This window comes from Odocoileus virginianus, chromosome 13 (genome assembly GCF_023699985.2).
Source record: "Odocoileus virginianus isolate 20LAN1187 ecotype Illinois chromosome 13, Ovbor_1.2, whole genome shotgun sequence".
Lineage (NCBI taxonomy): Eukaryota > Metazoa > Chordata > Mammalia > Artiodactyla > Cervidae > Odocoileus > Odocoileus virginianus.
The window spans coordinates 2,132,144-2,148,164 of NC_069686.1; the positions used below are offsets into that span (position 1 = coordinate 2,132,144).

Here is a 16,021-nt window from a genome sequence, read left to right on the forward strand (position 1 = left end):
TTAATTGTACAGATTGAGAAATACTCTTGCTCTCTGCCCATCTACCTTAAACCTGGGGCAGGGGCAGTTATTTTATTCATTCTCTTCACAGCTCTCTGGAAGTCAGGCTGTACTAGCTAATATTTCAAACTTGCAGTTCATTACATTACACCCACTTTTCTTTTGACAACTAAGGGCTGCCATCTGACCTTGCTTATTTTAATATCTTATCATCTTTAGCATTAGAGTCCCAGGTTGATCACATCCCCTACTATGATCCCACAGAAGACAACCACCTTAGTGCTTCTCAGTGGTACTGAAGTTAGGGCCTTGGTTCAGAACAAGTGAGACCCTCTCCCTAGACCATTCCTTATCACTTATAGGTAGTGTCCCCTGGAAATGTAGAGAATATTGTAGAATATCAGTTCAGTTCAGTTCAGTCACTTAGTCGTGTCTGACTCTTTGCAACCCCATGAACTGCAGTACGCCAGGCCTCCCTGTTCATCACCAACTCCCAGAGTTTACCCAAACTCATGTCCATTGTGTCGATGATGCCATCCAGCCATCTTATTCTCTGTCATCCTCTTCTCCTCCTGTCCTCAATCTTTCCCAGCATCAGGGTCTTTTCAGATGAGTCAGTTCTTCCAATCAGGTAGCCAAAGTATTGGAGTTTCAGCTTCAACACCAGTCCTTCCAACGAACACTCAGGACTGACCTCCTTTAGGATGGACTGGTTGGATCTCCTTGCAGTCCAAGGGACTCTCAAGAGTCTTTTCCAACACCACAGTTCAAAAGCATCAATTCTTCTGCGGTCAGCTTTCTTTATAGTCCAACTCTCACATCCATACATGACTACTGGAAAAACCATAGCCTTGACTAGACAGACCTTTGTTGGCAAAGTAATGTCTCTGCTTTTTAATATGCTATCTAGGTTGGTCATAACTTTCCTTCCAAGGAGCAAGCGTCTTTTAATTTCATGGCTGCAATCACCATCCGCAGTGATTTTGGAGCCCAGAAAAATAAAGTCAGCCAAAGTGAGCTCTTATTTTATCCAGCCATATATATTATATTCAATCTACTGTGTTTACATCTCTGTGCCTTATTCTACTGTCTGCCCAGGCAGCTCTGGCATTTCTACCTCACTTAGTGTGGGCCATTGCTCTTTCCAAGTTTCCAGAAGCTATTTTCTCTGTTAATACTATTTCCCAGAGTCTTTATCTGGGTGTTAAATATATATTATGGTAGAGTGCTTCCAAATCACTAAAATTCTCCAGTTTCATACCCTGTCCCTCTCAATCCCATACCTTTAGGACCTAGTCCCATGTGTTCTTTCTTGAATCCTGCCTCTGCATGAGGTACAGAACTTACAGTGTTTTTGGTAAATAATCTCTTCTTTCTTTTATCAGAGACAGCATTCCTTCAACCAAGCTATTTTGTGACTTGATGCTAGTTCTTGGTCTAGTGGCCAGGGGAGAAGCAGGTAGTGGTGGTGGTAGCTATATTGTCTGGTAAAGCAGAGGGCTCTCTATCATCTTTAAGCAAGAGGGAAGTATAAACTGTTAATGGGAAAGGATCACTTCTGTAGGCCCAGAGGCTTCAGGGTCCCTGAGATTTCAAAGTTCTTAATATATCCCAGTGCTAAATTTTAGTGCCCATCCTTCCAATCAAGGGTCTTGACCATGGCATAGTGGAATTTCCATGTTTTAGAATTCAACCTTTTCAAGAGTACTTAAACCTTTAGCAATAAGTCCTGGGCTGATCTTCAACTTTTTCTTCCCTCTAGCTGTAGAAGATTATAATATTTTTAAATGCTGCTAAGGAGGTTTATATTGATAATTAATTACCATCAGCCTTACAACATCTTTCTCCAGTGGGTTCACTCAACAAGACCCATAGGATTCCATTAACTTTATTATTGTTACATCCTCTACACCTTCTCAAATGCCTGAGCTATTGCACCCATAGCCCATTCCCTTGTGTGCGTGCTAAGTTGCTTCAGTTGTGTCCAACTCTGTGTGACCCCATGGACTGTAGTCTACCAGGCTCCTCTGTCCGTGGGATTCTCCAGGCAAGAATATTAGAGTGGTTGCCATGTCCTCCTCCAGGGGATCTTCCCAACCTAGGGATCGAACCTGTGTCTCTGACATCTCCCATGTTGGCAGGCAGGTTCTTTACCACTAGTGCCACCTGGGAAGCCCCCCATTCCCTTACATGTGTACCTATCTCAGTTCACTGTTGGAAACAATATTTACCACTACATCACTACAGCATGCCGAGAGAATTCCATACCGCATCTATCACCAGCTGGCCAGTGTGGAAGTCAGATTAAAAACTCCATTTTAGCATCTGCTTTCTTGACTATCTCTGGCACCAATGGCATATGAGTCAGTTTTCCACGGAACTGGCATCAAAGCAAAGACTGTGTGCAGGGAATTTATTGAGGAGTGCACTCAGAAACTACACCTGTTAAGAAATCAATGAAATAAGCAGGGCTTGTTACAAGGAGAAATTAAAGCTGTGTCACATTTGCAACAGAGGCCTCAGTCTCCATGTAGCTTCCATTCCATGAGAACTATGAACTGAAGTGGCTCTTCAGACTGGTTTGACTGGGGCTAATCCTTTGTTTCACTACATTGACCATGGAAGGGCACAGGCATAATCTTGGAATAGCTCTCATCTTGCAGCGGTCTGTGGGGAGGGTCTCAGATGTGAGCCATCAGCTTACAACACGTCCAGTGGTGATAGGATGCTTACTTCTGTGCTGAAGGGGGATCTGGGTGACGCACACAGCATTCACTATCACTTAATTTCCTTTGTGGGTGAGTATATGCGTGTGCTGTGAGCTTTAGCTTTTTCTTTTACTCCAAATACATTATTATTATTATTCTAGCTATTAAGAAGAGCCTAGTGTTCAAAGTTTCTCTGTCTTTGAGCTCGTTTGATAGAAAGTGACGTGTTCAAGTAAAAACAAAATCATTTTACTCAGTTTTATATTTACAATTTTGATTTTTATTTCTTATCCTTGGATAGATGTGTTTTATTGCTCCCTTACCCATGTTGTATAAATGTGTATTTTTATTGCTCTTAACCTAGTTAAGGTTGTTGTCAGTCAACCTTAATGGATATTCTCCAATTTTTTAACATGGAAATTTTTGTGAAGTGAATGACTTGTCAGCAAGTGCTATAGAAATGCACTCTTACTGTCTCTCTTCTTCTACTTAGGGACAGCGAGGAGCACATGGTATGCCTGGAAAGCCTGGGCCAATGGTGAGTGTATTGCTTTCATATTCATTCATTCATTTATTCACTCATTCTTCCATTTGTACATTCATTAACATTTATGAAGCACCTGCTCTGTCCCAGCTGCTTGGAGTAAAAAGACAATAAATCCACTGTGCTTGTTTTTGAGCATTTCCCTACCAAAGAAGAGAGATATAGCAATTAATACTGTAGCAGAATGCTACTGCTAACTGCTGTAATAGGGGAAGCAACACGCAGTAGGGAACCTAGCTGTACTGACCCCAGTGGTGAGAGGCAAAGATCTCCAGGATGACTCGAAGAGGAGCAACTGTTAAGCTTAGTCTTGAAAGATGAGCATATGACGAGAATAAGAGCATAGTGTGGTCCACAGTAAACTCAGGGAAATACTATGAGGGTAGATTGGATTTGAAATTACTTGTCCTTAAGATCTCTTCTCCCTCGTTACTCACAAAAATGAAACAAACTATAGGAAGAAAAATAAGTGTAACTTAAAAGGGCTTTTATTAACGCAAAAGTTGATGGCATTAAAATGCAGTCCTCAGAGAAGAATCAGGATAACCTAGAATGTAATTCATCTACACTAATTTCCTCTCAATTCAGCTTTTAAATCAATGGTTTAGATTCCATTCATGCCTTTCCAAAGGTAGTATAGTGACACATGTTCATTTGCTAGTAGCCTGAAAAAAATCACTCTAAGGTATCCAGCTGATTCTTAAGCATCATTTTTATAAAGTGAGATTCTAGGTTTTGGTACAATGTGTAACTTTCTAAAAACTATCTTTATTACTTGGTTAAAACAAAAAAAGTAGTTTCTCAAGAAGCAATTGTTTCAGACAATTTGTGTTTGTGACTGACTGACTGTCATATGCTATAACTGGAAGATCCTGTTATGCTTAATACCACTGGACACCTCTTCTACCAATGTCTCATATCAATATTGCAAAATTCTTATAATAAAATTATAATATTATCCTTGTGATTTTAAAATACTAAGTGGATTATTCCTATATATCAAAGTACAGAATGTTCAAAGGATAAAAGATTACATGTTGATAAAATGTTGATTAAAACACATGTCTCATCATTTTGCTGGTTTCTTTAATAGGGTCCTCTTGGGATACCTGGCTCTGCTGGTTTTCCAGGAAATCCTGGAATGAAGGTAAGATGTTAATATGTGTAGCTTTTGATGACATGAATTACTTAAGTATGTGAATCCCCAAATAAAGAATGTCATTTAATTCATTGAGGAGTATGGAAGTTGCTGTTAACTAAGGAAAGCACCTAGAGTGCTCTCAATATCCATTATGGTAGGGAAAAAATGGAAAATGAAAAAAAAGAAGAAAAAAGGAAAAAAATGATATTATTATATAAGTAATTTAAAAAGAATTACCTATAATCATACAATTGTAACATCAAAGAATCTGATTGCACTAGGACTCTAATGCCAGACAATTTAACAGCTGCAAGGAAAAAGTTTAATTCGAATTGTAACTCTGTTCTTGAATACTGTGTCTGGCAGTAATAAATAGCATATGCTCTAAATGATAGGAGGTTAAAATAAATCAGGGGTTGTCAAAAGGCTCTTCTCTCATGAAATATGGTCCTTCACATCTGTCTCCCCCCTCCCCTTGTACCCCCAACTTACACAGTCATTAAAGGAATGGGCAGGGAGGCTATTTGGCTCTCCCCGTGGGAATGGATTAAAATATTCTGCTGGGATGATTTACATTTGTAGTGAGTCATAGTTTGTTCTTTCTCCCAAGTACTTTGCATGATAAATTCAGAGATTGCATTAAGAGGTTATTAAGACTATATAAGCTAAATTAGTGAATAAACTCAGAACACTACTTTCAAGTTTCGAAAAACATGATACTGGCTCAGCAGTAAAACCACCTGCAATGCAGGAGCCACAGGAGAAGTGGTTTTGATTCCTGGATCAGGCAGATCCTGTGGAGAAGGAAATGGCAGTCCACTCCAGTATTCTTGCCTGAAGAATACCATGGACAGAGGAGCCTGGTGGGCTACAGTCCACGGGGTCACGAAGAGTTGGACACGACTGGACTTAGTACACACACACACAGCATAGCGCCTGAGGCAGACGACGCCCTCACTATAGGCTCACGCTTCTTGTTAGTGGGCTCGCTCAAATTGGATTTGAACTTTGAAACAAGCAAGCAAACAGTCTATAGTTGACATTTCAAATGCTCTTTGAAATGTGGGAGTCATCAAGTCAATTATTTTTCTGGCTCTCTCTAAAGTTGACTGTAAATTCTGTGCCTCAGGGATGTGGCTCTTTTATTTTAAAATGGCGCCCTCTGACAGTTCAGGAAGCAGTCCCTCCTTTGACTGAGAGCTCGCCGTGAGCTCAGCCGAGGAGGACCCTCTCTCTTCCCCTCTGTATCTGGTCTGCTCCCTGAAGTCCCAAGGCTACTGCTCCTGACTCTTGACCTTGGGGGGCCCAACCTCCCTGTGTACCTCAGTGAAAGTATGCAAAATCCCTTCCCCTCTCTCTCTCTCACTGTGAGACTCTCCACGTTCAAAGTGAGCTCTGGACTGAGCTCTGGCTAGAGAATTCAAGAAAGAATACCCACAAAGCCCAGGACCCTGACTTGGCAGGAAGTGGTTTCTACACTTAACTGTGGCTTCCGATCCAGACTTCAGTAGCCATCTTAGTTTATATAATGGTTCACTCTGGACACTTCTCTCTCCTCCTGGGTTTTTCTAGTACTGCCTGTTGGCTACTGAGAACTGCTTAATAAAGTTAAACACCTTGAGAAACTGTTTCTCTCAGAAATTGTTTTCCACCCCCACCCCCAGCACAAAGACACCCCCCAACCTCGTCTGTTTTCTGTCTAATTCTGCTATAACTGTAATCTCCTTCCAGGGTCTCTGGCTCTCTGCATGAAGAATAAACTTTCACATCTAGTTCTTTGTATTTTAGTGAAGGATAATAGGATTCAATAGAAATTTTGTATGTTTTATTGATACCAATGAGACCCCCTAAGCTTAGAATTTTTAGTCCTAAAATTCCAGGTGCAGGTTCCTCTAGGATTTGACCTACGTTAGGTATTTAGTATCTTGGATAAAACATAGAAACCCAGGTAAATTCGAATTTCAAATAAAAAAAGAATAAATTTTTAGTATAGATGTTTTCCAGACATTGTGTGGGACAGAGTGACACTGAGATCCATTGTTTTTTATCTGAATTAAAACTAAACCAGGCATGCTATATTTTTACTATCTGGACGCCTATCTGGGGTTGAAAACTGGGGTGTTTCAAGGCTATCAGGTGACCTTGACCAGGTGATCTGCTCTAACATGCTGTAGGCACCGTAGCATCCAGAAATATGGGGAAATATGCCCACCCTTGAAGAAAAATCAGGCATACACCCCTTATAAACTGCTTGGTGCTCTTGACCTCTTCAAACAATTAGGTGTAAAATGTAAAACTCCAAACAAGCAGTCAGCTTTGAACCACATCGCATTTAGGCTTTTCTAAAATTAACATTTCCCTCTTGCACCCCTTTAGGGAGAAGCAGGTCCCACTGGGGCACGAGGCCCTGAAGGTCCTCAAGGGCAAAGAGGTGAAACTGGGCCCCCTGGTCCTGTTGGCTCCCAAGGTCTTCCTGTAAGTTCCTTGTCACCCCAAGTTGGACATGCTTTATAACATCAGAACAAAGGCAATCTATCTTAAAATATTCTCTTTCAATTCTGACTGTTTAGAACACATGAGGAAAAAAAAATTCCCTTGTCAACTCTGCAAATTTTGTCTATTTTATGGAAAAGATAATTAGTCATAAAAGTGACTTTTATGATAGAATGGTTGATTTCTTTATCCCTCCCTTTTTTTTTTCTTTTTTGGTTAAATTTTTCTGCTTTCTTTTGGAAGGTGGGTGGACATCTGAATCCCACCCAGCATATGGCTTAATATCTTGTGGACTTTTCCTGTATCCTTTAGGGTGCAGTAGGAACTGATGGTACACCTGGTGCTAAAGGCCCAACGGTGAGTAACTAACTGCATTTAAGCCATGGGAAGTTCACAGGGACACAGTGCGCTTGGGACGGTGACCATAGACTGTGCTGAGGTCTCTGCTTATTACTCTTGCATTCCAATAGGGCTCTCCGGGTACTTCTGGTCCTCCTGGCTTAGCAGGACCCCCTGGATCTCCAGGACCTCAGGGTAGCACTGGACCTCCTGGAATTCGAGGCCAACCGGTAATGTCCTTCAAAGAATTATCACCCTGTATAATACATCTCATGTCACCAGAGAAATATCAATATCAATAATAGGTTATGAAATACAGTGAAACATAGATAATGTAACTTATCTGAATGAGGCAAATGAAGATAGAAATTTTTGTAAAGTGGAAGCCAAATGTTAATGTACAATTTATGTGTTTATATTCAAAGTGGAAAATTAATGCCTTTTCTTCAATTTTAGTGTTCTTTTATTTAAAATAGTAAGGTCATAGCTTCATGATCCACCTCATAGAATTTTATGAATAGTTGAATGATAAATATTATGAGAATATTTTGCAAGTTGATATGGGGAAATATGGAAGTTTCATGGCAATTTAAAATAACAGCGTGGCTAACATGTGTTCAACAGCTATATCTTGAGATTTATTCTTGAAGAGTGACTCCAACATATTGTTTATATGGAATGAATATCCATATTTTGTAGAAATTTGTATATTTTATACTTGTATATTCATCTATTGGTAAAGTAGTATGGTTAGTTCTTAAGAAATAAATACTGAGAAGTTGTGACTATGTGTCTTTTAGCTTGATATAAAAAAATTAAAACTTTTGTTAGTACTACTTAAAACAAATATTTTGGATTCTGTTATAAGTAATTGGCTACACTGATAAATCCTTTTCAAATACTGATGACAAATTTATAAAAACATTAATGTTGCTGATATTTTACATTTGATTTTATCATGTTCTCAATTTAGCAATTTGGTTCCCACAAATAAAAGTGCAGTTGGTATATAAAGACCAAAATGCTATACATGTCCCCAAATCCTAGAATACTCTAAACATAAAATACCCTATTCGAAGTTGTCAAATCTTAATAAATACTACATAGATATAAAATTACTTTGGTTTTGGGTGAACAAAATCTATTTCCTAAAAGAGAACCTAAATAGATATACCTATTGAAGTTGTCATTGTTAGTTCTAATTTTTATTATCAAATTGGAATAATAATTTAATTATTCTAATCATCCTACTATGCATGATTAAAAATAAGATTTTAAGGGTAAATCTCTTGAAGATCACTGTAAAATATATAAATTGCTACCTAACAATACTGGATTTTATAAAATTTCACTCACATTCTATAAGATTTGCATACATTAAAAAAATTACTGTATTATTGATTCAGTACAGACTCTGCTGCAGAAATTGTTAAAGCCCATTCACTGTAACAATTAAAGCAGGTTGGGCTGGATAAATATCCTGGTTCTTATAGTTTTCTATGTTCCTATTTTAGGGGGATCCAGGAGTCCCAGGTTTCAAAGGAGAAGCTGGACCAAAAGGGGAACCGGTAAGGTTTTATTTCTTTTAAATGATAAGAGGAACATGAATGTGATCCCAAAGTGTAAGCCCAAAATACTCAAGTATTTAAAAGGATGATAAAGAGAATTATACTTTTTGATGGAAATAGTTCACTTGCTATACTTTAAAGTCTGTGACTCACTGAACTGTTTTGACTGTAACCCGATTGCTGAATGGCTCTTTCTGTTATCTGTCCTTCTGCTTTCAATAGGGGCCACATGGTATCCAGGGCCCAATTGGCCCACCTGGTGAAGAAGGCAAACGAGGTCCCCGAGGTGACCCAGGAACAGTTGGTCCTCCGGGCCCAGTGGGAGAAAGGGTAAAATTTGAATAACAAAATAAATTCTTATAGTTGTGGGGAGATTACTCGAGGAACTTTTGGGAAATTGAGGAAAACTAGAGCAGTTAAGAGAAATGCTAGCAGATATATTACACAGTTAAGTATAGCTATCTGTGAATTAAGGAAGCCAACTGTCTAATCATTGTTTAGTCATTCATTCAATAACATTGATCGAACAACTGCTCCATGCCAATTTTGATACACGGTGCTTGGGTCACATCAGTGAACAAGAGTGCTTCGGTCCCAGCCTCCATGGAGAGCTAGTAAACAGTAGTTTAGTGGGGAGGTAAGCAATAAATAAGTCAACCTATAAATAAAAATATAATCACATATTTTATTTTTAAATTAATTTATTTATTTTCATTGGAGGCTAATTATCTTACAATATTGTGGTTTTTGTCATAGATTGACATGAATCAGCCACAGGTGTACCTGTGTCCCCCATTCTGAACCCCCCACCCACCTCCCTCCCCATCCCATCTCTCTGGGTCATCCCAGTGCACCAGCCCTGAGCACCCTGTCTCATGCATCAAACTTGGACTGGTGATCTGTTTCACATATGGCAATATATATGTTTCAACGCTATTCTCTCAAATCATCCCACCCTCACCTTCTCCCACAGAGTCCAAAAGTCTGTTCTTTATATCTGTGTCCATTGTGCTGTCTCACATATAGGGTCATTGTTACCATCTTTCTAAATTCCATATATATGCGTTAATATACTGTATTGGTGTTTTTCTTTCTGACTTACTTCACTCTGTATAATAGGCTCCAGTTTCATCCTCCTCATTAGAACTGATTCAAATGTATTCTTTTTAATAGCTGAGTAATATTCCATTGCGTATATGTACCACAACTTTGTTATCCACTTGTCTGCCGATGGATATCTAGGTTGCTTCCTTGTCCTGGCTATTGTAAACAGTGCCGCGATGAACATTGGGGTACATGTGTCTCTTTCAACTCTGATTTCCTCAGTGTAATCACACATTTTACATTTAGAGAATAACAGGGTGATGTGGTAGAGAGTAACCATATGACAGTCATGTGTTGTTAGATTAGGTGTTTAGGAAATGAGATTCTTTGAGAAGTTGGCATCTAGATAAGATCTGTAAGATAAGGATGAGTCAGCAAGAAATTTGAAAGAACATTTTCAGCAGAGCAAACAACAAATGCAAATCCAGGAAGCCTGTAAAGGTTGAGTGACTTGAACGATCAGAAAAAGTTGCTGCGACTGGACTATAATGAAACCGGTCTGCAAGGAAGATTAACAATATCACCTTACTTTTGTACAGAGCTTCAGAGAATGTAAACAGTTTCACATCCAAGACAATACTAATGCCTATAATCACTGACATTGTGGTTGTCAAACATGGTACCATTTCTTTGCCTATTGTATCTATATCTAGGTATCAATTTTTCTCAAAGTTTGATTTTACAGTGAAGCATTAGAATATTTCTTGATTTGAATAATTTTGGCTCAGTAGTTATATACATGCTGCTGCTAAGTCGCTTCAGTCGTGTCTGACTCGGTGCGACCCGATAGACGGCAGCCCACCAGGCTCCCCCGTCCCTGGGATTCTCCAGGCAAGAACACCGGTGTGGGTTGCCATTTCTTTCTCCAATGCATGAAAGTGAAAAGTGAAAGTGATGTCACTCAGTTGTGTCCGACTCTTTGCGACCCCATGGACTGCAGCCCACCAGGCTCCTCCATCCATGGGATTTTCCAGGCGAGAGTACTGGAGTGGGGTGCCATTGCCTTCTCCGACTTATATATATATATATATATATATTTCAAAATTTAAAGTTTCTTTCTGTTTAGTCAGGTTACTTTTTCTTATACATATCTATTGCTGTGTTGGCTTGATCATAGCTCCTAAAATCTTATAATAGTAAGAATAACAATTACCCATTCAGTGTATGTTACATAAACACCCACAATTGAGAATCATACTTTGGTCACTTGCAGGGTGCTCCTGGCAATCGTGGCTTTCCAGGCTCTGATGGTTTACCTGGACCAAAGGTACGTTTATCTTGTCAAGACTGACATTCTTGTGGGTGCTTTTGCAAAAGATGCCATTTTCCAGAATGGTTATCTAGCTTTGGCTCACATGGGTTCTGGATCTGGAAAAGAGTTGGACATGGATATTAGACCTAATGCCAGATCCCTCTTGTGCAGTTTCTTCATTATAGAGGCCTCAGGGAGAAGGATGATAGTTGGAGGTATATTGGAGTTTGCTTTTCAAACTTTTCAGGGAAGTTCTTGAGAAGAACAGACCATAAATCTTTCCTTTAGCTGATATAGTTTGCTTCCTTTCTTTAGAAATTTAGACTGTTTAAAAATTCTGGGGTTTCTAAATCTAAGTTATTGGAGTGAGGCTTTAAACACAACTCTCATTAAATAATGATGAAAAACCTTTATTACAAGGAATCCAAATGAGAATAAAATGTGAAGTGACATGCTTTACAAAGAGGTCTTTGTACCCACTTTGACCAATTCTTTTACACTAGTGGTTTGATTTATAAAACAAGGGTTTTACATACAGTTGCTTTTGTTCACCTGCATTCTTTTATTTCCTGACATGTTCTGCTTTGCTTTGGAACAGGGCGCTCAAGGAGAGAGGGGTCCTGTTGGCTCTTCAGGACCTAAAGGAGGTCAGGGGGACCCAGGACGTCCAGGTGAACCTGGGCTTCCAGGTGCTCGGGTAAGAACACAGCAATTTTTGCTACATCAACCCAAGGGCTATGCTCCTGAGAATCAATTTTTAAAGGTTTTTTAAAGGTTTTATTTTTTAATAACTTAATATCACAACTTGGAAAAAATTTTTTATGGATTTTGCTTTATTACTTATGAATTGTTTGTTATTTTTATCATGTATAGAAAAAAATAGTAACTTCTAATCTCCTTTTTTCAAAGGGGTATGGATCAATAACTTTACCACTTGATTAAAAAAATCCAGTTTATCAATTTTTGTAATTTTTCTTTATTTGCTAATAAACAACAATTTGACTTTTACCAGAGAGTGTTCCTGGTAAATTTCATTTTAACAAAATGTCATTTGAAAATTCTTTCAAACTATGTAAATACTAATATTCAGTTGTCAACAACGCCCCTTAAAGAGAAAAAATTATACAAAAGTCGCTTGGAAAGATAAATTTGGCTCAGTGTAAGTTCTTTATCTCAAGATAAAGAGGTATTACCCTTTATTACCTCCTACCCTGCATTAGAGGTAGAAGTAAAAGTCTCCTACAACCCTTTCTCTCTCCTTCTATGTGAGAGCCAGTCCTTGGGTTCCTCTTTGCTTTGATAATCTTCTCTAGATACCTGGTGAAGGTGGAATGCCCACTGAATGGCCAATTACTTTTAGTAAAAATGACTCCTGACTATAGATTTTAAACTTGGAGGACTCTGAAGGATATTAAGAACCTGGTAGGAGGCATAGCTATTGTATTTCTTGAGTTTGCAGAGATTTGTACCTGGGCCTTCACCTTGCTAGGACTGGCATACTAAGTCCAAGGTGCTGTTAAAAAAAATTGGTTAGCTGGAGATTTCAAACCAGGGGGGCGCCTTGCACTTCGCATGTAGACGGATTTCCTCACATGGGCCTCCCATTACAGGAGGCTTGGAGACTGGCCCTGAAGGCTGTGCTGGGCGGACTTCTCCCAGTGGAGGCTTCCACCTGGGGTACCTTGTTGGCGTGTTGTGTTGTCTGACCTGTATCCTCTGGAGCCACTTTGGGTGAAGTCCATGGCGGAGCTCTGAGTTTATCTAGGGGAGTCTAAGGTTCCTGAGAGTGGGCACTGCAAAACAGGACTGGATCTTAAATGCAGTGCTATTTTTACTCTTTGGAATCTTTACTTCAGTGGTAGGTCAGCAGCAAACTGACAGTTGCTTTTAATTTTTAGGGTCTGACAGGAAATCCTGGTGTCCAAGGTCCTGAAGGAAAACTTGGACCTTTGGTAAGTGATTTAAACAAAAGTCCACCACCATTAATATTTCTCAATTGACACGCAGCTTGAATGGTAAGATCCTTAGTTAAGGTTATGTATGTTGAGTAAACTTTGGGAGACAGGGAAGGATGGGGAAGTCTGGTGCACTGCAGTCTATGGGATTGCAGAGTCAGACATGACCTGTCAGCTGAACAATATCAATGTTTTTGATTGTGTGGGTGCTGATCATGTCTGAAATACACCCTCCCCTCCTGGAAGCAAATCCTAAGGCTCTGAGTATTTTCAAGTTGACCAAAAATTGATCACACACTGAAATAAGTGTTTGAGATTGTGATTACTTCTCTGACATAAATGAAAAAGTTGAAATGATGTATTTATGAATATTGGTAGAATTTGTCCATTAGTAACAATCTTGTTTCTTGATATCCTTCCAATCTTATACATTTAAGAGATAAGTAGGTATGAAGTTTGACAACTCACATATTCTGGGCCATTCGTTTATATTGTACATGTGAAACAGAAGTGAGTTTTCATTACCACACATAAGAGTAAATGAAAGAAGAGAAGGATTTCCCCTATTAATATGAGAGTGTAAAGAGATATAAAGATGAAACGTATACAGAATAAGAATTAAGTCTCTGTTCTAAGTACTAAAATATCTCAGCAGTATTTTTTTTAATACTCAACTATTCTGGTTTGCTAACATTAAAATGTAGCACAGTTTAAAGCTTATATAAATTTTATAGTATGCAAAAAGGAGTGACAGTTTGGGTGCTGTGACACAGAGAGAACTGATGTGAAACTTGCATTCCTCCTGTCAATTTTGTAGGGTGCTCCAGGAGAAGATGGCCGGCCGGGTCCTCCAGGCTCCATAGGGATCAGAGGGCAGCCTGGGAGTATGGGTCTTCCAGGCCCCAAAGGTAGCAATGTAAGTACCGTGTCTAATGTTGCCATCTCATCATAATCCTCACTTGCTATAACAACTGTCAATCAGTTGTTATAGAAACTTAAGTTAAACTTGTTTGTATTGATTCTCTAGGGTGATCCTGGAAAACCTGGAGAAGCAGGAAATGCTGGTGTTCCTGGGCAGAGGGTAACTACCCATTTTATGCTAAGGAAAAAAAAATGGAATTATCCAAATTCTCTTGGCCTCACCTCATATATTATCTCTCTGTGATGCTAGGGAGCTCCTGGAAAAGATGGCGAAGTTGGTCCTTCTGGTCCTGTGGGGCCCCCGGTAAGTTTTATTGAAAATATATTCACATTACATTTGTCAATGATGGTTGTCTTATCTCTAAGACTTGACTTTACATATGGATAAGTTTCAGGGGAAAGCAAGTAAGAAAGTGCAAGATGAAAGAATTTCAGTTATATCTTTTGAAAGCTGAAATAAAAAGGCATCTCCGGCCTTATTATTTTAAGCTTCTATGAATGTTAATGGCAAAAGCTACCTCATCATCTCTATGTTGTCACAGTTGAAAAATATAGCAGCTAGGAAAATAGTATCTGACAAATATTTTATACTGTATTTTATTTGAAATATGCTTATTTTTCTAATATTAAACCTTATAGAAATTTATTTAAGCTGGAAGATAATTATGAATAATAATGCATTTTGTGATATATAATTATGAATTATTATAATAGAAGTTATAATTATATTATATAATATAAACTTATATAAATTTATTATTTCCTACTTATTATTCCTTTTTTTTTTTTTTTTAAATTTTTATTAGTTGGAGGCTAATTACTTTACATCATTACATTAGTTTTTGTTATACATTGATATTAATTAGCCCTGGATTTACATGTATTCCCCATCCCAGTCCCCCCACCCACCTCCCTCTCCACCCGATCCCTCTGGTCTTCCCAGTGCACCAGGCCCGAGCACTTGTCTCATGTACCCAACCTAGCTGTTATCGTTACCGTTTCACCCTAGATAATATACATGTTTCAATGCTGTTCTCCTGAACATCCCACCCTCTCCTTCTCCCAGAGTCCACAAGTCTGTTCCATACATCTGAGTCTCTTTTTCTGTTTTGCATATAGGGTTATCGTTACCATCTTTCTAAAGTCCATATATATGTGTTAGTATATTGTAATGGTCTTTATCTTTCTGGCTTACTTCGCTCTGTATAATGGGCTCCAGTTTCATCCATCTCATTAGAACTGATTCAAATGAATTCTTTTTAATGGCTGAGTAATATTCCATGGTGTATATGTACCACAGCTTCCTCATCCATCGTCTCTGATGGGCATCTGGGTTGCCTCCATGTCCTGGCTATTATAAACATGCTGCATTATGAACTATTGGGGTGCACACACGTAGTTGCTTTCAATTTTTCCTTGGAATTGTGTATGCCCTGAAGGAATTGGCTGGTAATGATTACAGTCTTAATTTTCTCAACTGTACACACTATGGATAATCCTTATTAAATAGAAAATGGGAACAGGAAAAATAACTTTGCACTGACATCTATGGGAGCACAGCCATGACCTAATGAACATCATGTTTGATGTTTCGACATCGCCAAAACAATCAACAATCAACCTTATTTTCAAGTTAACACAAAATTATCTCCAGAATAATTAAATTTTACATCCTGGCCATAAATAAAAGTTTGAATGATTTTAAATATCGAAATCATTCCAGTCAATCTTTTCTGAATATGCAGTCAATTAATACATATTAAGGAAAAAAATTTACAAAAATTCGCCATTCATATGACGTAAACAAATGATTCTGAATTACCAACATAATGAGAAAAAATAAAAAGAGAAATCCTAAATATGAATTGAGAATAAAGAATGAAAACGATACACAATAACCAAAATCCTCTGACAACGTAAAAGCATCTCAGGCGATTATTTTTTTTAACTCAACATTGGCCCTACCATCAAGAAACACAGATAAAAGTCTTATATT

General features: G+C 38.5%; 1 protein-coding gene across 1 annotated transcript in view; it reads left to right on the plus strand.

The window, feature by feature from the left end:
• The window catches only part of COL5A2 (collagen type V alpha 2 chain), a 152,607-nt gene that overhangs the window by 103,744 nt on the left and 32,842 nt on the right, over nt 1-16,021 (plus strand). The window contains exons 17-29 of the mRNA XM_020900310.2: nt 3,202-3,246; nt 4,346-4,399; nt 6,770-6,868; nt 7,199-7,243; nt 7,357-7,455; nt 8,740-8,793; nt 9,016-9,123; nt 11,111-11,164; nt 11,748-11,846; nt 13,048-13,101; nt 13,922-14,020; nt 14,132-14,185; nt 14,276-14,329. Of these exons, the coding sequence (XP_020755969.1) occupies nt 3,202-3,246; nt 4,346-4,399; nt 6,770-6,868; nt 7,199-7,243; nt 7,357-7,455; nt 8,740-8,793; nt 9,016-9,123; nt 11,111-11,164; nt 11,748-11,846; nt 13,048-13,101; nt 13,922-14,020; nt 14,132-14,185; nt 14,276-14,329 (918 nt within the window). The remainder of the gene's footprint in view (nt 1-3,201; nt 3,247-4,345; nt 4,400-6,769; nt 6,869-7,198; nt 7,244-7,356; nt 7,456-8,739; nt 8,794-9,015; nt 9,124-11,110; nt 11,165-11,747; nt 11,847-13,047; nt 13,102-13,921; nt 14,021-14,131; nt 14,186-14,275; nt 14,330-16,021) is intronic.